Genomic DNA, 20,401 nt, shown 5'->3' on the forward strand with positions numbered 1-20,401 from the left:
CTTTCGGAGATATAGAGGTGCAAGGTTTTTTCGTTTTTCCAAGATGGCGGCCGAATCACGTGACCGAAGACGTCATCATTATGTGTTTTTGAAACTAATTTATTCCTTGATTATGCTCAAGAAATTGCATCTTGATCGGATGAAGTTTTGTACTTGTCGAATTATCACGTCATAATGGAGGCACCTATGACGTCATCATTAACATATTTTATTCCCCATGGAAAGTTCTTTGCAATGAGCCATGTCTTAATTTTTTCTATTCAGCACTTTCGGAGATATAGAGGTGCAAAGTTTTTCGGTTTTTCCAAGATGGCGGCCGAACCACGTGACTGATGATGTCATCTTTTTTTTTTTTCTCCACCAGTTTATGCCGACATGGCGCTCAAGAAATTGCATCTTGATTGGATGAAGTTTTGTACTTGTCGAATTATGACGCCATAATGGAGGCCTTGGGCCTAGAGAGTTCAAAATTGGGTACAGTCTATTCCAGGGCAAGGCAAATATGTGTGTAAAGTATGGCGATTCTATGTGCGACGGTGTAGACGTAGTACTGCGCACAAACAGACACACAGACAAACAGACAGACAAACAGATGAAAAATCGGTCAGAGACCAATGACTTGCCGGAATGTACTTTTTTTTTTTTTTTGATTTGCCAACCACTCCCCACCATCACAGTCGTCTCTCCAACGCACAATCCACGAAATATGCGGAACGGATGACCCAAAAGCAATTATCTTTTTAAGATTTGCTTTTGTAAAGGCTTTTGTGTTAAAACAATATGGCGGCCGAACCACATGACCGATGACGTCATCATTATTCTTTCCTAAACTAATTTATTCCTAGATTATACTCAATAAATTTAATCTTGATCGGATGAAGTTTGTACTTGTCGAATTATGATGTCATAATGGAGGCCTTGGGCCGAGAGAGTTTAAAATTGGGCACAGTCTATTCCAGGGCAAGACAAATATGTGTGTGAAGTATGGCGATGCTATGTGCAATGATGTAGACGTAGTACTGCGCACAAACAGACAGACAAACAGACAGACAAACCAACCAACCAACATACTTGCCGGAAGATTCCGGCAAGTAACAAACCAACCAACCAACATACTTGCCGGAATCTATTCCTATGAATCTATATGAATCTATTCCGGCAAGTAATAACACACAAGACCAAGCAATATACTCGAAAAATCTTCGATTTTGCAAGTAATAAAAGTTAGAAAATAGAATTTGATGTGAATGTGTCATTGGATATGCCTCTCTCTACCCATGTTAGATGTCAACCTAATGCTACTTTTGATCTCAAATAAAGGTCACATGAAAATCAAAAGTCACATGAGAGAGAGAGAGAGAAAGAGAGAAAAGAGAAATAAGTAGAAGAGAGAAAACATCATAAGCTTCCAACTCGAGGTACAATTTACAAAACTAGCAACTGTACCCGCCCTATGGGCGGGGTTTCAATTGGGAGGCCCAAATGAAAAGGCAAAATATCAGAAATTGAAGGCTTTTTTTTATTTTAAACGATTTTTATAAACATCCGTTAAATCATATCACATGCAAATCATCAAAATCGAAACAGTATTTGTAGAATTTCAATAAAAGCCAAATCACTGTTCATATCGGTAAATATTATTCCATCGTGTTTGGAAAAACTGTAAAATTGTGGAAAATTGGAAAAATTGGAAGATTGGAAAAACAATTGGAAAAACAATATAGCCTATTTTACTCCAGGGGATCCCAGGATTACCCACCCAAAATTTCGTTGCGATCGGTTCAGCCGTTTTTGCGGTACCTGGGAACGGACAGACGGACATCTGGTGAATTATAGTAAGATGATTTTCAAAGGTCACATGACCTTTGACCTGTTGAACCCAAAATTGAATTAGCTCATCTTTGTATCGCAGTCCATACTTGTGCCAAGCTTGGTTAAAATCCCTTCTGTGGTTCACAATTTATTGTGGTAACAAAGATTTTCAAAATAAAGGTCACATGACATACAGACATGACATACATACGTCATGACTACAGACGTTTAACCTTTTGAACTAAAAAAAATTCAATCAGTTCATCTTTGCATCACGGTACAAGTAGGCACCAAGTTTGGTCAACATCCATTCAGCCGCTCAAGTTATCGTGGTAACGAAAATCAGATACGCACACAGACGCACAGCTGGACAGACAGATGGACAACCCGAAAATGTAATAAAAAGGGACGGACAAAAACAAAAAATGACGCTTTCGGCTGCGGAGGCAGAAAAATATGAGCTCATGTCTGCTCAGCGACCAAGGATGATGTTAAATGTGTTTTGGTCAAAACTAATAACACCTTGTACACTGTACAAGCGAATCAGAGAAAGGAGGCCACTTGGAACATTGTGCTTATGCTCTATCCACACAATCCCCGCCTTCCTCCCCCACCCTCCATTATGTTCAAACAGTTGGTTCATATCCATCCGTATGTCTGTTCATCTGTCTGTAAACGTCATTTTATGATCGAGGAGCAATTTGTTTAAATTGAATGTTATATTTTGAACATGAATCGGAAAACAAATTTGAAGTTTAGCTGTATTTTAGCTCTGAATTTGTCCCGATCGCACATGCGCGGAGAGGAGCGAGTTAATTTTTAAGCGGTAAAGCCACTTCAATATTTGGTTATGGCTGACCGTCCGTCAAAACTGAGAAAGAAGAACCTTTCCAACCCACCATGCTTAATTCTGTAGGGTTGTAAAGGGTAATTCTAAATGTAAATTCTAAAGAGTTCTAATGGGTAATTTGATTGGGTTCAAAGGGTTTGAAAGGGTAATTATAATGGGTTTTGTTCGCTTCTAGGCTTTACCTGTTTCACATTAAAAATGCCAAACAGAACCGCTTCCTTTGGACATGGGTGCGAATTTTTTTTTTTTTTTTTTTTACTCTGTCTGCCTGTCTGGCAGTCAAACAAAATTGAAAATCATTCCAAACAGGAAACTTCCGGTTTCTAAGGATGCTATAAAGGACACAACCAACAGGCACGAATAACTCATGTAGCATGTTAGATAGGGTGGTGTAATAGACATCAACGGTGGTAAATTCCGAAATTAATTTATTCATACGTCTTTTTAAATTTTTATTTCATTTAAATCGAATTATATACTTGAACACTGGAGAACACAAATCGCCTTCTTGTCACTTCCAAAACCTTCCAGCTTTGCAGTACTTGGACATGTTAAATAAGGTGGTGTATAAGACTTCCACGTGAAGTATTGACATGGGCATTGAGGAAGTTAGGAGTGGAGGAATGGTTGATCAGAGTAGTGACGGCAATGTACAAAAGAGCACGCACAGCTGTAAGGACGAAGGACGGGAACGGTGGTGAGTTTGAGGTGTGCTGGTGTACCGACCAGCCCTGATGCACTCAGTACCGACCCCTGATGCACTTAGTACCGACCCCTGATGCACTCCCACCGTGCTGGTGGGAGTGCATCAGGGGTCGGTACTAAGTCCACTACTATTTGTAGCTGTGATTGAGGTGCTGGCTCAGAACGTAAAGGAGGGTTTACCGTGGGAGTTGTTGTATGCAGATGATCTGGTGTTGATTGCGGAAAGTATGGATGGACTGAAGGAAAAGATGAACAAGTGGAAGGAATGTATGGAGACAAAAGGTCTGAAGGTGAATATCGGAAAGACGAAGGTGATGGCAAGTGGTAAAGCGTGTGGTAAGGTGGAAAGAACTGGGAAGTCGCCATGTGCTGTGTGCAGGAAGGGTGTCGGAGTGAACTCCATTAAATGTACAATGTGCGCTGAGTGGATTCATCAAAAATGTAGTGGTCTGAGAGGGTCATTAACCAGTGTGGCAGCTACATTCAAATGTAAGGTGTGCACAGAGGGAGCTGCAGATGGAGGAAATGTTGAGTTGGATCTTGGAGACGGCGTGAAACTGGAAGGTGTGAAAACATTTTGCTACCTCGGAGACATGCTGAATGGAGAAGGTGGATCAGACTCGGCAACGGTTGCAAGAGTGAGATGTGCATGGAAGAAGTTTCGGGAACTGAGTGGCGTGCTGATGAGGAGGGGAGTGTCGTTGAAGCCGAAGGGAAAGGTGTATGCTGCATGTGTGAGAAGTGTTATGATTTATGGGAGCGAGACATGGGTAATGAACGTAGAGCAGCAACGAAGGCTGGAAAGGGTGGAAATGCGAATGGTTCGGTGGATGTGCGGAGTATCGTTGAGAGAGAGGAAGACAAATGATGAATTGCGACAGATGATGGGAATAGAGCCTGTGATTGATGCTGTGAAGAGGAACAGGTTGAGATGGTTTGGTCATGTGTTGAGGAAGGATGAAAGTTACTGGTTGAGAAGAGTGATGGAAATGAATGTAGAAGGAAGTAGAGGACGGGGAAGACCGAGAAAGACTTGGCTAAAGATGGTCGAAGAAGAAATGCGGGCAAGGGGCTTAACAAGGAGAGATGCAGAAAATAGGGCAAAATGGAGAAGATTGTCATAGGGACCGCAAGGCTAACCCCCGCTCTAGCAGGGAAAATGGCCTTAAAATGCCTGTTGTGTGTTGTTGTTGTATAAGACTGCTTCAATAGTGCTGCATCTTTAAAATCATTATTTTACATTAATTTAAGTATATACCTGAGCATTGCACGGGGTTACGTGTTCTATTAACTCTCTCGTCTTAATCTGGCAATCGACTTATCTTATACGTACGACCGTAACTCAATTTTCACTTATGACGACACAATTTAACATGCACCTTGCGTCAAAGCATGCTAAGAAGTTAGACATCCTGCTGCCCCTGATAAACAAATTGTTCATTCACAAAGTCGTATAAAGTTACCCCCATTGCATTCACCACAATTTTGGGATGCTTATCGAGTAATAATAAACAATAAAAGAGTTCCTGAACGTAGGTGCTCAGTTTGAATACAATACGACATTTGCCAGGCGATTGGACTGAAAAAGAAACCGACGATCCACTGACCTTGACGAATTGCCACCAAAAGGTCACTTCGTCCACCAGCCAACGGGGGTGCAGCTGGTTGGGGAGAAACCGGACCAGGGGTTTGAGGAGCGGGAGCCGGGGGGAAATAATCGAGAGGTGGGGGAGGGGGAGGTGGAGGGATAGGAAAAGCAGATTTAGAGGAAGGTTGGGAGAGCGGTGGTGGTGGAGGAGGAGGTGGAATAGAAAATCCTAAATTCCCAGGGGGAGGGGGAGGAGGTGGTGGGGGATAACCAGAGGGAGGAAGAGGAGCATAGGGAGGAGAAGGTATTTCAGGAAGTAGAGAAGGAGGAGGGTAGGGAGGAGGAAAGTATTCCTCATCGTCTCTGTTGGAAAATGGGCGAAGGGAACGGAGGATGCAGGAAGTGGAGACACATGACAGGTTGGTTGATTTTGAGTTCTTCATGAGGTTTTGTTGTTCACATTCAAATTATGATTTTAACAATAGCTCCAAATGGTAGTCAAATCCATGCCTCCCACAATAGCGAATCGCACAACATTGCTCAATCTCCAAAATCACCTGATCACACTTGGGTTTTAAAACACAATCCGACAGTGAAATGATACAACTCTATGCAACACAACAAACAATTAATTGTTCTGGTCTCAGACGTAAATTAGCAGTCAAAGTAATAAGTGGGAGTTAAGGATGACACTGTCGTTATTACAAATAAAACCGGGCGCATAAATATGATATCGATTTTCAATGATGATGATGTGTTTCATTTCTTGAGAATGGCTACTGCTCTGTAGACAAGGTCAGGATGTTAGAACAAAGTGAAGTTAAAAACAACAATGAAGCAACAAGAACAGAATGATTGACAATAATATAGTCAAGCTAAGAAAACGAATGAATAAATTTGTGGTGGGGCATTTACGTTTGACTTGATTTGTAAGTGAAGAATAACGTTTCTAATGTAGAGCGATGGGGGAAGAGGGTGAAGAAGGTACTTACATGAAGGCTGGTGGTGGAGGTAGATCATACTGCTCTCCTGGTAGAGGAGGAGGAGGTATGGGGGGAGGGGGTGGCTCATGCTCAGGAGGGCAGGGTAAAGGGGAACAGGGCGGGGAAGATATGGCCTGGGGTGAAGAAACTAAACCTGAAGTCCTGCAGCGAGAGAGGATCCATGATGGTTACAGTTGATTTGTTACTACAATTTGAGTAATGCAAATGGTGAATCAAGCCAAATAAGACGAGAGAAAGAGGGGAGGGTTGAAACAAGAGAAAGAGGAAAACGAGAAAAACGGGCGGGTGAAAACAAGAGAAAAACGGGGGAAGCAAGAGAAAAACGGGGGAAACAGGAGAAAAACGGGGGAAACGAGAGAAAAACGGGGGAAGCAAGAGAAAAACGGGGGAAACAAGAGAAAAACGGGGGAAACAAGAGAAAAACGGGGGAAACGAGAGAAAAACGGGGGAAACGAGAGAAAAACGGGGGAAGCAAGAGAAAAACGGGGGGAAACAAGAGAAAAACGGGGGGAAACAAGAGAAAAAGGTGGAAACAAGAGAAAAACGGGGGAAACAAGAGAAAAACGGGGGAAACAAGAGAAAAACGGGGGAAACAAGAGAAAAACGGGGGAAACGAGAGAAAAACGGGGGAAGCAAGAGAAAAACGGGGGAAACAAGAGAAAAACGGGGGAAACGAGAGAAAAACGGGGGAAGCAAGAGAAAAACGGGGGAAACAAGAGAAAAACGGGGGGAAACAAGAGAAAAAGGTGGAAACAAGAGAAAGGGGAGAAACAAGAGAAAGAGGGAGAAACAAGAGAAAGAGGAGGGGAAACAAGAGAAAAACGGGGGAAACAAGAGAAAAAGGCGGAAACAAGAGAAAGGGGGGAAACAAGAGAAAGAGGGGGAAACAAGAGAAAGAGGAGGGGGCAAGAGAAAGAGGTTGAGGAAACAAGAGAAAGTGGGGTGGGGAAACAAGATAAAGAGGGGAGGGGACAAGAAAGAGGGAGAGACAAGAGAAAGAGGGAGGAGACAAGAGAAAGAGGTGGGGGAGGGGAGGGGAACACCACAAAAGAGGGGGACAAGAGAAAGAGGGGGGGGAAATAATGGAAAGACAGAGGAAAACAAGAGAAAGAGGTGGAAAACAAGAGAAAAGGGAGAAAACAAACAAGATGAGGAATAAAGGAAAAATAAATAAATAAAGGTAGAAAAATCAAACTTCACAGGTGTCAATGTCAATCAAAGCCATTGGTGAGGGATTAGGATGAATTATGGAATCAGGGAAAGGAAACAAATGGGGTGTCAAGGAAGAAGGAGATTCATAGAAGGGTTTGCAGATGGAGATGATAGTGCAGAATTCAGAGGGATCATCGGTTGAAGCTTAAGCCACGATGGAGTGGCACTGAAGAAGGAAATGGAACACGGGTGAAAGTTAGTAGTGGGGCAAATGCACGTCATAAAAGCAAATGCATACTCAGGTGGATCAACTACTAGCTTGGGCCTAAAAAGGAAAACGAACAAAGAAAACTTGAAGGCCAAAATATAAGGGTAGGTTGGGAAGGTAAAAAAAAAAAAAAAAATCTGTGAATTCCATGATTCGTTTCACCTGAAGTTCAAATCCTATTATGATTTCAAATATTTATCCTAATTTAATGCTTCACTATAGATGGGAAAATGTTGATATTTACTTCATGGAAAAATCCAACAATTTAATACTGTCTGGTATCAGTAATCAATCTTGCTTTCATCACCCTGTTCACTCTACGAGAGGTTAAACTGAGCAAATTGCTACACCTGTGAACTTTCAACCTTTGACCTAAATCGTCGTACCCCTCCACGTATACGTGTACGGTTCACCACATGATGAGTCTGTACGCAAAGGAATTTCTCCTGAAAGTTCCTCTGGACTCGACTTTCCCCAAGTACGTATCTTTACTTGGGATCAATATATCACTTGAATTAAACCCGTCCTCCTCTGCACCCCCACCTGGATTACCAATTATTCTGAACATCGTTTCCCTTTTCTTGACCCTCTTCACGGCTTACGAACTCCACCCCCTTCTTCTTCCTCTCCCACTCGTCCTTCCTGTTCCTCGCTCTCCGCACCTGCCCGACCACACGTCCCACCCTGGATCCTTGGCTTCTCTTCTGCTTCACACCGAGGGTGGGACAGCGAAGAGACAAGGGAGAAAGGTAGTGCTAGGAAAAAGCAAAATAAAAACAAATCACCAACAGCCACTATCAGCACCCACAATGCAATGCATCCTTCCATAATGCATTGCAAGCACTTTTCAATTGCAAGCTTATGGAGCGCAAGGTGCAAACGAGTAACAGCAAATCGAGCAAATTATAAAAGGGAAAGATTACTGCAAGCATTCAATTAAAAACCATACCAAATTAACGATTAACAGTGAGACACATTTCTTGACTGAGCAGGGCCGGATCCAGATGATATGGGGGGTGGTGGGGGGGTTAATGAGTCTTTCTTTAAGATACAGACGTTTCGGTTGTCAGTCCATGATTGAAATTGCTCGTGTTTGCAGATTTCTGTAATTTTTTGTTTTAAACCTGGTCTGGGCATGTCATTTTCCCACATATATCAATCTAATTATGTAATCCTTTTCATTAATGTAATTGCTTCACTACGCACCCAGTGGTGTTTATAATAGAGGACATGGATTTGTTCCCCCATTGGAGGAAGACCCTCTTGTGTTCAGGCCATTGGTGCTCCTATGGTTGGCAGCGAGTGCTCCAGAAGCATTGACGGAAACAGAGTGGCAATCATATGTGTGGGAAAATTGCATGCTCAGTGAGGGTTGCCCAGATAGCTCAGATGGCAGAGCACAGGTACGGTTTTCCAGAGGACCTGGGTTCGATTCCTGTTCTGGGCATGTTATTTTCACACATACATCAATTTAATTATTTAATCCTGTTCATCAATCTAAAAATTAAAAAACGACATCTAGTCACATGGTTTCATTTCAACGGTGCTGCGCATTAGTGTTTCTTTAAGGAAGTTGTCGTAACAAGTATTTTAGGCTGGACAATAGTGTACGATTAGACGAGGGAGAGCGAGTATGTGAGAGAGAGCGAGTATGTGAGAGAGAGCGAGTATGTGAGAGAGAGCGAGTATGTGAGAGAGAGCGAGTATGTGAGAGAGAGCGAGTATGTGAGAGAGAGCGAGTATGTGAGAGAGAGCGAGTATGTGAGAGAGAGCGAGAGAGTGAGAGAGAGAGAGAGAGAGAGAGAGAGAGAGAGAGAGAGAGAGAGTATGTGAGAGAGCGAGAGCGAGAGAGAGAGAGAGAGAGAGAGAGAGAGAAACTGGTGATGGAGACATCGTACAATTCAGAGGGCTTTTAATAAACTTTGAGAATCATTGTTTATTTTGAAATAAATAAATAAATGCCGATTAAATAGAGAGGGCAACAAGGAAAAATGGTCATTCCGAAATCTTGGAACACACCTGGATCTGACCCTGTCAAATGAGGCTGTTTGTTAGACAGCATCAGTCATGCAATGAAATTACAGTAAAACCATGTTTTTGTTGCCGTTTAAAAAAAAGTCAACCCTGTAGATCCTACGACATGCAATCTCTCACCATCGTCAAAGAAAAGGTGTCACGTGAGGTGAGCACAGCTACAATTTAAACACCACAGACTCCAAAATTGCCAAGTCGTAGGTCACACCGAGGCGACATTTGGCAAGGTTTGTCATGATGCATGCATGGGGAAAACTACCCGTCAAGCATGCAAATACGATGGTGCATTCAATAAACCACCCCCCTTCCTGGTATGCCCCATGAAATTCCCTAAAAATCAGATTTGGCTTTCCTCCTGGCACTTCCCATATGACTCTTTCTTTACCTTCTTCTCCTCCCTTCCCCCCATTTCAAACTCAACCCTCCATATCAATAATATATATAGATTACCCCAACTTAGAGTTTACAAGGAAGGCCTCTGGTTTTGTAAAACAGGTGATCACCAAGTATTCGATGGAGACAGGAAGACCTCACAAGAGGCTCGGGAAACATGGGTTTTACTGCATTTCGGATAAAACACACAAGCTTAGCCATCACCATGGTTACCCACACCAGCCCTCCCCGATCCCCATTTGAATTCCCTTCCTTCCACCATGCCTAGCAACACACCCAGCAAGGCCAGTATCTACTTCAGTTAACGATGATTGCAGGAAAGGTTCCCAGCAAGCACCACAAAAATACAGCATACAACCTAAAACTGCTTCTTTGGCAAAAACAGATCACAGCGATTGGATTTTCAATGAGAGACTTCAACGTCACCGAGGAGTATCGCGGAAGTGGCAACACAAAAACACAAGTGGTGTGGATTTATAATATTCCATAACCTCAAAGTAAGAGTTCATTTTTGCAACAACATCAAAAAAATTGTTTTAAAGCCAAAGAATCAATTTTAGACATTCATTCAGACCACAATGCGAAGGACACCTCAGAATTCCGCAGAATGCCCCAGGATTCCACAGCAAGCCAGTGATAGCTGAAAATTGAGGTGCTCTGGGCAATCATGCAATGAGATTTCTTCTTTTTTTGTCTCCCATAGAGATATAGAGAGCCAAAGGGAAAATAAAAATAATTAACTGCGCAAAGAGAACGGGGAAGGAAAAAATCTCCTTGGATGGAAAAAAAGAAAAAGAGGAAGCCAAGGCAGAAGGGTTGGACCGAACGAAGTGGGCACCAATGATGGAGACATCATCTTACCTGGAACTGGTGAAACACGAGAGGTGTTCAAAAAGTATACAAGTGAGACACAATAGTCTGAGACATGCCAATGCTTTTATTATTTATTTTTTGATTAGATGCGCCTCGTTACTTTTGGCCCGTCTTGGACTATTGTGAGCATCTCGCTCGTGAATCTGAATGGACCACGTACGCCGAATAAGTGAGGATAAAACTGAATGGCAGAAAACACAAATCGATCTTCGTGAAACTTGAAAAAGTGTGTGAAGGAAATAAAACCGGAGATAATCAACTCTCCAGAAAGGGTGATGGGGGGAGGGGGGCAGAGGGAGGGGGGAAGGGTGGGGGTAGAAGAAGACGATTTGCGATGATGCTTCATAAGCAAGGAAGGAGAGTTTTAAAGGAACCATCACGGAAGGGTAAAGAGATGACGACAAGCCATACAAAGACATGAGAGTTAGACTAAAACAAGAGGTGAAAAGCAACAACACAGGAGAGATGGCTATTGATGAGATCAAACAGATCGAGATGGTGGAGAATGAACCTTCTTTCAGAGCGAGCGGTTTTGGAAACCCCCTCTTCCATCTCAAACTCTTTCCCCCGGGCAAGACGTTCCCACTGGGAGCGACGCCCTCGCGCAGGCCGCACGGTCCTAATCTCTCTCGCGTCTTCTGGCTTCCGCTGCATTTGAGAATGGGGGTCACATAGAACCGAGCCCGCAAGGCACAAAGCATCTGGTCACGGACACAGTTGTTGGTCAACCACGATCAAAAGAGCAACGCCTGGACTTCTCAGTTCCTGTTGCTCAGCACAATAACAAATCAGTCAAAGGTAACCGAGCTTGAGAGGACCAGGAGGAACTTTCTATTACCTTCTGCCGACGCCTCTCCTTGCGCACGTCCTCCATGTCTTGCAGCATGTTCTCCTTCCACAGGTGAAAAAAATACGATGGGTCCGTATAGAAGCACAAGCAGTCCTTGCCATCGTCACTGCGATCACGGGAACCAAAGCACCATTAACAAAACTTTAAAACTGAAAAAAAAAACCCGGGGGAAAATGATGTAATAGGAAACGTGATTATACAGAATCCAATTCTGGCGGAACAAGAAAAGACTAGAACTGCGAGCAGTGATAATAGGCTTCCAGGCAAAATGGCCGCCATACCACGCAACTGATGACATCATCATTTAAAAAAAATGTTCCTCATGGTAGTCGATCATATCTGTAAAATTTGGTTTAGATCGGTTAAGTGGTTCTGAATATACAGATTTTCAATTTTTTCCCTTAAATGCAAGATGGCTGCCATACCACGTGACTGATGATGTGATCGTTTACAAATATTTGCCCCACAACAGTATTTGATCATATGTATGACATTTCACATTGATCCGTTAAGCGGCACTCCGGAAAAGATTATTACATTGTTTGCTTAAATTCAAGATGGCGGCCAAACCACATGACTGATGACGACATAATTTGCAAATATTTTTCCCCCATCAGTATGTAAACATATCTTTCAAGTTTCAGATCGATCGGAGAAGCGGTTTCAGAGAAGTAGATTTTTAAAGTTTTCTTTTTAATGGCCCATGGCTAGTCAGTCCTATTTGAAAAATTTTGCATTGATCTGTTCAGCGGTTCTGGATAAGATGTTTGAAGCTTATGATGTAATAGGCAATGGCAGCCAATGTAAGTCAAAACTGCGAAAGCTAGCTATTACGGTTTTCTTGGAATCGTCTCCACGAAATGTGTGAGTATAACAATAATCCTTACAAGAATAGGCTTCCAGTGGGAACCTCACAGGAAGCCTAAAAAGACGACCGTCGCACGATGAAAAAAAACTAAAAAACTAAAAAAACTTAGCATAACAAGTGTTCGGTGGAAAACTTCTTCGCAAAACTTGCTCAAGCATAAATCAGGGTTTTTTAAAAGTCAAAATGTCTACACATCACATTGTATCATCACAACTCACTGAGAAATGGAAGGGGGGGGGGGGTAGGGGGCAGAAGGCAAGACCAACTTCAAAGTAAATTTGTGCAAGCATGCACTTGATAAATCGTTGGGGGAGGATTCAGGAAGCCACAGAGCAAAGAGAGTCAGGGGTGAGGCCTGAAATGACACTGCGACTGCATCATAACTACAAGGTTTGGTGAATTGCTGCATCATGGTTTCGGAGGAGATAGCGTGATGGACGGACGAACGGACAAACAGAAACTTAGACGATTACAATAACTCCCCCCTAATAGCAGTGAGGCAGTGAGGCTCTGATAGCAGCAAGGTGCTCTATTTGAAGCTGATTGTTCGATACATGTAGCTTTTTGATGCCACGGGTCCGTAATGAAAATTGTATTGCGTCAAAGCCAGTGATCAATGGAAAATTAATAGTAGGATATAAAAATTAATCTTTACACGTCAAATATACAACAGAACCACTCACCGGTATGGGTTGAGCAATCTCAGGAACGGAGGTGGATCTCCTCGAGAAAATGTTGCCATAAGTGCTGCGGGCATGGTTTCCTGGGAAACTACCTGCTGGTCCTGCGTTAGATCAGCATGGAAAGCCACTTGCCTGGTGATGTCATGCAGGCACACTGTGAAGGTAGAACAAAGGAAACACAAGTTAAATAACACGGTTATAACACACCATGGGTAGCAGTGAAACTCAAGAAATCGCAGCATACCACAAAAAAACTAAAATCTCTATCTTTTCAATCTCACACTTTCATCACAACAGCCTATAATCAGGTCTTCTTATTATTATTCTACGCCAGTGGCATTGCATCATTTACGAATAAAAAGCAGAGAATCGGTCGGCTGAGTTAGCTCGTATAAGTGGGCTGTGCAACACTTGTACGAGTTGGTGCTGTTCATTCGGAGGTGGTGTTCATTCGGAGGTGCTGTTCATTCAGAGGTGCTGTTCATTCAGAGGTGCTGTTCATTCAGAGGTGCTGTTCATTCAGAGGTGCTGTTCATTCAGAGGTGCTGTTCATTCGGAGGTGCTGTTCATTCGGAGGTGCTGTTCATTCGGAGGTGCTGTTCATTCGGAGGTGCTGTTCATTCGGAGGTGCTGTTCATTCGGAGGTGCTGTTCATTCGGAGGTGCTGTTCATTCGGAGGTGCTGTTCATTCGGAGGTGCTGTTCATTCGGAGGTGCTGTTCATTCGGAGGTGCTGTTCATTCGGAGGTGCTGTTCATTCGGAGGTGCTGTTCATTCGGAGGTGCTGTTCATTCGGAGGTGCTGTTCATTCGGAGGTGCTGTTCATTCGGAGGTGCTGTTCATTCGGAGGTGCTGTTCATTCGGAGGTGCTGTTCATTCGGAGGTGCTGTTCATTCGGAGGTGCTGTTCATTCGGAGGTGCTGTTCATTCGGAGGTGCTGTTCATTCGGAGGTGCTGTTCATTCGGAGGTGCTGTTCATTCGGAGGTGCTGTTCATTCGGAGGTGCTGTTCATTCGGAGGTGCTGTTCATTCGGAGGTGCTGTTCATTCGGAGGTGCTGTTCATTCGGAGGTGCTGTTCATTCGGAGGTGCTGCTCATTCGGAGGTGCTGCTCATTCGGAGGTGCTGCTCATTCGGAGGTGCTGCTCATTCGGAGGTGCTGCTCATTCGGAGGTGCTGCTCATTCGGAGGTGCTGCTCATTCGGAGGTGCTGCTCATTCGGAGGTGCTGCTCATTCGGAGGTGCTGCTCATTCGGAGGTGCTGCTCATTCGGAGGGCTACTCATTCGGAGGGCTACTCATTCGGAGGGCTGCTCATTCGGAGGGCTACTCATTCGGAGGGCTGTTGGTGCATAATGCTGGAGAATGTGTTCATTGGCAGTTTGGGAGTGTTTCCTTGCTGCTCGGACATCCACTGGCCGGTTCCCTAATCCGAACTGCAACATTGCAGGTACGAGTGGGTGCTGGCTGATGCATATAGAGCAGGCCTCACAGCCAATGGAGTCGAACGAGAGCAGGGTCGGAATATTCTCACCCCAATCAACCCACACTTGATCATGGTAGGTCCTCAGACCCCTTTCAACTCACAGCAACAGGAGCATGCACAAAGAACTGTGAGAATGACCACTGCTCTCTCTCTCTCTCTCAAAGCTTCTTTGAGTCCAGGGCAATGTTGCTAAACTTCTCGCATGAGGTTTAGCTCTTCCTACTGTTTCAGACAGAGCAACATTGACATGTCCAGAATTGAGTGAGTGTGCTGGAACCCAAACCGACAGTCAGAGATCAGGTGTTTTGGAAAGAGGAGATATTTTATATCAGCAGCGATGATGGATTTCATGATCTTGCTTACTGGGCTGTGGATGAGACTTGACTGTTTTTGTACCCTTTTATTATTACCATTTTTGTTTTTATTTATTTATTTATGAACCAGCTAAGTTTTTATCTATCTATATATATACAGTTGAATACTGGTGAATGCAGAGAATGAATGGGATGGCAACATAGAGAGTAACCCAGTTTTAGGACCGGCAGAGAAGATAACCGAGAAGGAGGTTGAGGAAGCGATAAAAGCAATGAAGAGTAGAAAAGCGGGAGGGCCGACGGGAGTTGTGGGAGATATGTTGAAGGCAGCAGGAAGTTGGGGTGTGAAGAGAATGACAGAGATCTGCAATCTGGTGGTGAAAGAAGGCCGCATTCCAGTGGATTGGTAACTGAGTACCCTCGTCCCTCTATACAAGGGGAAAGGTGACCGTCTGGACTGTGGCTCGTATCGAGCGATAAAGTTATTGGAGCATGGAATGAAGGTATTGGAAAGGGTGTTGGAGAGGAGGATAAGGAAGAAAGTGAAGATTGACAAAATGCAGTTAGGATTTATGTCAGGTAGAGGAATGACAGACGTGCTTTTTATTGTGAGGCAGTTGCAGGAGAGGTACATGGAGAAGAGGAAGAAGTTGTTTCTTGGGTTTGTTGATCTGGAGAAAGCATTCGATAGGGTTCCACGTGAAGTAGTGACATGGGCATTGAGGAAGTTAGGAGTGGAGGAATGGTTGATCAGAGTAGTGATGGCAATGTACAAAAGAGTGCACACAGCTGTAAGGACGAAGGACGGGAACAGTGTTGAGTTTGAGGTGAAGGTAGGAGTGCATCAGGGGTCAGTACAAAGTCCACTACTATTTGTAGCTGTGATGGAGGTGCTGGCTCGGAACGTAAAGGAGGGTTTACCGTGGGAGTTGTTGTATGCAGATGATCTGGTGTTGATTGCAGAAAGTATGGATGGACTGAAGGAGAAGATGAACAAGTGGAAGGAATGTATGGAGACAAAAGGTCTGAAGGTGAATATCGGAAAAATGAAGGTGATGGCAAGTGGTAAAGCATGTGGTGAGGTGGAAAAAACTGGGAAGTGGCCGTGTGCTGTGTGCAGGAAGAGTGTCGGAGTGAATTCCATTCAATGTACAATGTGCGCTGAGTGGGTTCATCAAAAATGTAGTGGTTTGAGAGGGTCATTAATGAGTGTCGCAGCTACATTCAAGTGTAAGGTGTGCACAGAGGGAGCTGCAGATGGAGGAAATGTTGAGTTGGATGTTGGAGATGGCGTGAAGCTGGAAGGTGTGAAAACATTTTGTTACCTAGGAGACATGCTGAATGGAGAAGGTGGATCAGACTCGGCAACGGTTGCGAGAGTGAGATGTGCATGGAAGAAGTTTCGGGAACTGAGTGGCATGCTGACGAGGAGGGGAGTGTCGTTGAAGCTGAAGGGAAAGGTGTATGCTGCATGTGTGAGAAGTGTTATGATTTATGGGAGTGAGACATGGGTAATGAACGTAGAGCAGCAACGAAGGCTGGAAAGGGTGGAAATGCGAATGGTTCGGTGGATGTGTGGAGTGTCATTGAGAGAGAGGAAGACAAATGATGAATTGCGAAAGATGATGGGAATAGAGCCTGTGATTGATGCTGTGAAGAGGAACAGCTTGAGATGGTTTGGTCATGTGTTGAGGAAGGATGAAAGTGACTGGTTGAGAAGAGTGATGGAAATGAATGTAGAAGGAAGTAGAGGACGGGGAAGACCGAGAAAGACTTGGCTAAAGATGGTCGAAGAAGAAATGCGGGCAAGGGGATTAACAAGGGGAGATGCAGAAAATAGGGCAAAATGGAGAAGATTGTCATGGGGACCGCAAGGCTAACCCCCGCTCTTGCAGGGAACTTGCCTTCAGAAAGAAGGTTATAGATGCCTTCGAGTCTGGGAAGGGATTAAAAAAGATCTCCAAACAATTTGAAATCAATCATTCGATTGTCCGGAAGATCATCTACAAGTGGAGAAGATTCCAAACAACTGCCAACTTGTTCAGGCCAGGCCGCCCCAGCAAGTTCAGCCCGAGAGCAGACCGCAAGATGCTGAAAGAAGTCTCCAAGAACCCCAGAATGTCATCACATGACCTACAGGTAGCTCTTACCACTGTTGACGTCAAAGTACACGAGTCTACCATTAGAAAGAGGCTGCACAAATTTGATCTACATGGTAGGTGTGCCAGGAGGAAACCTTTGCTGTCCAGAAAGAACATCAGGGCAAGACTAAAGTTTGCCAATGAACACCTAGGCAAAGACCAGTACTTCTGGAACAATGTGCTCTGGCCAGATGAGTCAAAGGTCGAGCTATTTGGCCACAGTACCAGAAGACATGTTTGGCGAAAACCAAAGACAGCATTTGACCACAAGAACCTGATACCAACTGTAAAGCATGGTGGTGGAAATATTATGGTTTGGACTACAACATGTAAATGTTTCATGATATTTGTTATATTATATCACCTTTATCTATCAATATTGTTGAAATGAAGATCAAATAGCTGTATGTTGAAATATGTTGAAAAAGTCAAAACTTTACATGGGGTGTACTTACTTTTTCACGTGACTGTATATATATGTATATATATGTGTGTGTGTGTGTGTGTGTGTATGTATGCGTCCCGTAATTAGGTCATAAACAATCACGTTAGCCAATCATAGATTTCCTCCTTGTTGGTAGTTATTTCCTTATTCTGTGTATTAGGCTAAGGATAGGTCTTCCATTAATTGACACTCCATTGCACCGAATTCAAATAGATAGATCCCCTTTCATTTTCATTTAATAAAGCCTCAATTGCCAACTGCATTCGCCGCAGCTATTGGGCGGTTTTCACCGCGACTCCATTAGCCACGAGGTAGGCTTGGAGAAGAAGGGGGAGGAGCCGCCGAATCCTGGGCGTGCCCGCCCATCGTCATCAAGGGTGGAGCCAGAAGGCCCGTGCCGACCAATCAAGGCCGAGGCGAGCTCACCGATGGGCGTGTTCTAGAGGCCGGCGGCTTGATCGCCGGCGTGGTTATAAAAAGCCCGCGCGGTAGCCTGGGAAAAGAGAGTCAGAGATACGGCAGAAGTGCCAAGTGGCAAGTAGAACAAGTGCCAAGTGCGCAGTGCCAATTGCGAAAGAACAAGTGCGAAGTGCCAAGTGCCAAGTAGAACAAGTGCGAAGTGCCAAGTGCCAAGTGCGAAGTGCCAAGTGCGAAGTGCCAAGTGAGAAGCGCCAAGAGAGAGTTGCACAGAGGTGCCAAGACAGAGTTCTGAGGAGCAGCTTTGGAGAGCGCACCGGAGGAGCACCGGAAGAGCTTCGCCGTGCAGTTTGGAACCGCGGCGGTTTGGCGATCCCAGCTCGAGTATTGACGGCGGCTGTCCGCTTCCAGCCCGACCGATCCCCGCTGAACCTTCCTCTCCCGCCAAGCTATTCCTCCTTCCGATCATTCCTGCCTGCAAATTCCCCATTCGTGTGAGTCCGTCTTTGTTTGTCTTGTCCTTGGGTTTCTAAGTAAGACTGCATAGGTAAGCTAGAATTTTCACTGTGTCTCCTTGATTTCTTCTGTAAATTATTTTATTATCCTTCCTTCTCCTTGGTTTCTTTTGGTTGTAAATAGCAAATAAATTATATTCGTATTTCCTACTTCTGTTTTCCTCTTCTTCACATCCGTGTCGCCTTTGTCTTTTCCCCATTGAATATCTGTGGCACGATTTGGCCCACGTTTAAGGAATCGGGTCTTAGTCATTGTTAATAGTTCGGACCACGGTCGCCATCCGCTCGGCAAATCAACACCTTATCCGCGGTCCGCAACAATATATATATATAGGTCGACTCCATATGATGAGTGGATACCAGAGATAACGTCACCGCGTGGCAGGCGGTGCTTATCGCTCCCAGCAAGGTGCAGCAGCAGCTGTATGGGACACCTTGCTGGCGGTTCTCCACTGATGATATGAAGGTCGCATAGTGACTGATATATATATATATATATATATATATATATATATATATATATATATATATATATATATATATATATATATATATATATATATACTACTGTGTTCAAAAAGTATCCGACCTTTATTTTTCGTGCGTAAAAAAAAAAGAAGCTAGGGAGGCGTTGATTGGTGCACGTATGTAGGCGATCCTAATGCGCACGCGTGAATTTTTTCCCACCTGCAGAAGCTGTCATTCGACGGCGGACCGCCGATGAGTGAGGACATGTAAGTGAGCGCCGTCGGATTTTCGTTTTTGACAAAATGACGGAAAAACTTGAACAACGCTACTGCATCAAATTTTGTGTTTCATCAAACTTGCATCAAAACTGCACCTTGGTTTCTGGGTCGTACCCATAAACCCAGGACTCATCGCCAGTGATCACTGTGTTGAGGAAGCTGGGATCGCTGTTCACAGTCTCCAGCATGTCCTGTGCGATCTCCAAACGGAATTGCTTCTGCTCAATCGTTAGCAGCTTTGGTACGAACTTCGCTGAGATTCTCCTGAAGCCCAAGTCCTCCTTCATAATGGAATGAACGGTGTTGAATCTTGCGGATCGTTTCCACTTGGGAATCGCCAAGCTTTACACAAAATTTGATGCAGTAGCGTTGTTCAAGTTTTTCCGTCATTTTGTCAAAAACGAAAATCCGACGGCGCTCACTTACATGTCCTCACTCATCTGCGGTCTGCCGTCGAATGACAGCTTCTGCAGGTGGGAAAAAATTCACGCGTGTGCATTAGGATCGCCTACATACGTGCACCAATCAACGCCTCCCTAGCTTCTTCTTTTTTACGCATGAAAAATAAAGGTCGGATACTTTTTGAACACAGTAGTATATATATATATATATATATATATATATATATATATATATATATATATATATATATATATAGACCTTGAGATCCCCCTCCCCCTTTGTCTTAAATGATGTTTGAGTAATTAACAAGTATAACCAATTATATGTTTGTTTTGCTTGATTGCTAAATACCTTTATATCCTTTATATCCTTTGAAAACCTGTTATATCCTTTAAGGACTTATGTTACATTACTTTGTCTGTTATGCCTTTTAAGGATTATATACTTTGTGTGACTTTATGCCTTGTGATGGCATGTTCTCTTTTACTGTCGAAATCCAGCTTGTGTTCCCATACTCTTCCCATACTTGAGTTCCCATACTTGAGGACCAGTTCACTGGTAATTCCCTGTTTGTCGTTAAAGGCGGCAAAAAGGGTTGGCGTCAGGAAGGGCATCCGGCCGTAAAACATTGCTTCAAAAAGGGGACCAAAAAACAACAACTACCACGGTCCCCGAAAAGGCCAACCCCCGCTTTGCGGGGAAAAATGGCCTCTAAACGGTGGTTGGTTGGTTGGTTGGTTCCCATACTGTGGTCTCAGCTGCAAGCTGCTATACTCCCCCAAAGTTCTCAATATTCTCCTTGTTGACACATTTATGGCTGTCCACTCCTTATCTCCTTGTACTTTCCCTTCAAGCCTC

General features: G+C 44.0%; 1 protein-coding gene across 3 annotated transcripts in view; it reads right to left on the reverse strand.

The window, feature by feature from the left end:
* LOC137427740 (actin-binding protein WASF2) overlaps window positions 1-20,401 on the reverse strand; it is a 61,674-nt gene that overhangs the window by 13,807 nt on the left and 27,466 nt on the right. Inside the window, exons 4-8 of one of the 3 annotated variants that reach the window (XM_068117443.2) lie at window positions 13,081-13,234; window positions 11,518-11,635; window positions 7,932-8,083; window positions 5,948-6,100; window positions 4,975-5,318 (exon numbers count right to left, since the gene is read on the reverse strand). In XM_068117443.2, the coding sequence (XP_067973544.1) occupies window positions 4,975-5,318; window positions 5,948-6,100; window positions 7,932-8,083; window positions 11,518-11,635; window positions 13,081-13,234 (921 nt within the window). Of the gene's footprint in view, window positions 1-4,974; window positions 5,319-5,947; window positions 6,101-7,931; window positions 8,087-11,190; window positions 11,328-11,517; window positions 11,636-13,080; window positions 13,235-20,401 lie in introns of all 3 variants that reach the window. The other 2 variants (XM_068117442.2, XM_068117444.2) reach the window with 2 other exon arrangements.

The sequence above is a fragment of the Myxine glutinosa genome, chromosome 5, assembly GCF_964187855.1.
Source record: "Myxine glutinosa chromosome 5, kmMyxGlut1.1, whole genome shotgun sequence".
NCBI classification, from domain to species: domain Eukaryota; kingdom Metazoa; phylum Chordata; class Myxini; order Myxiniformes; family Myxinidae; genus Myxine; species Myxine glutinosa.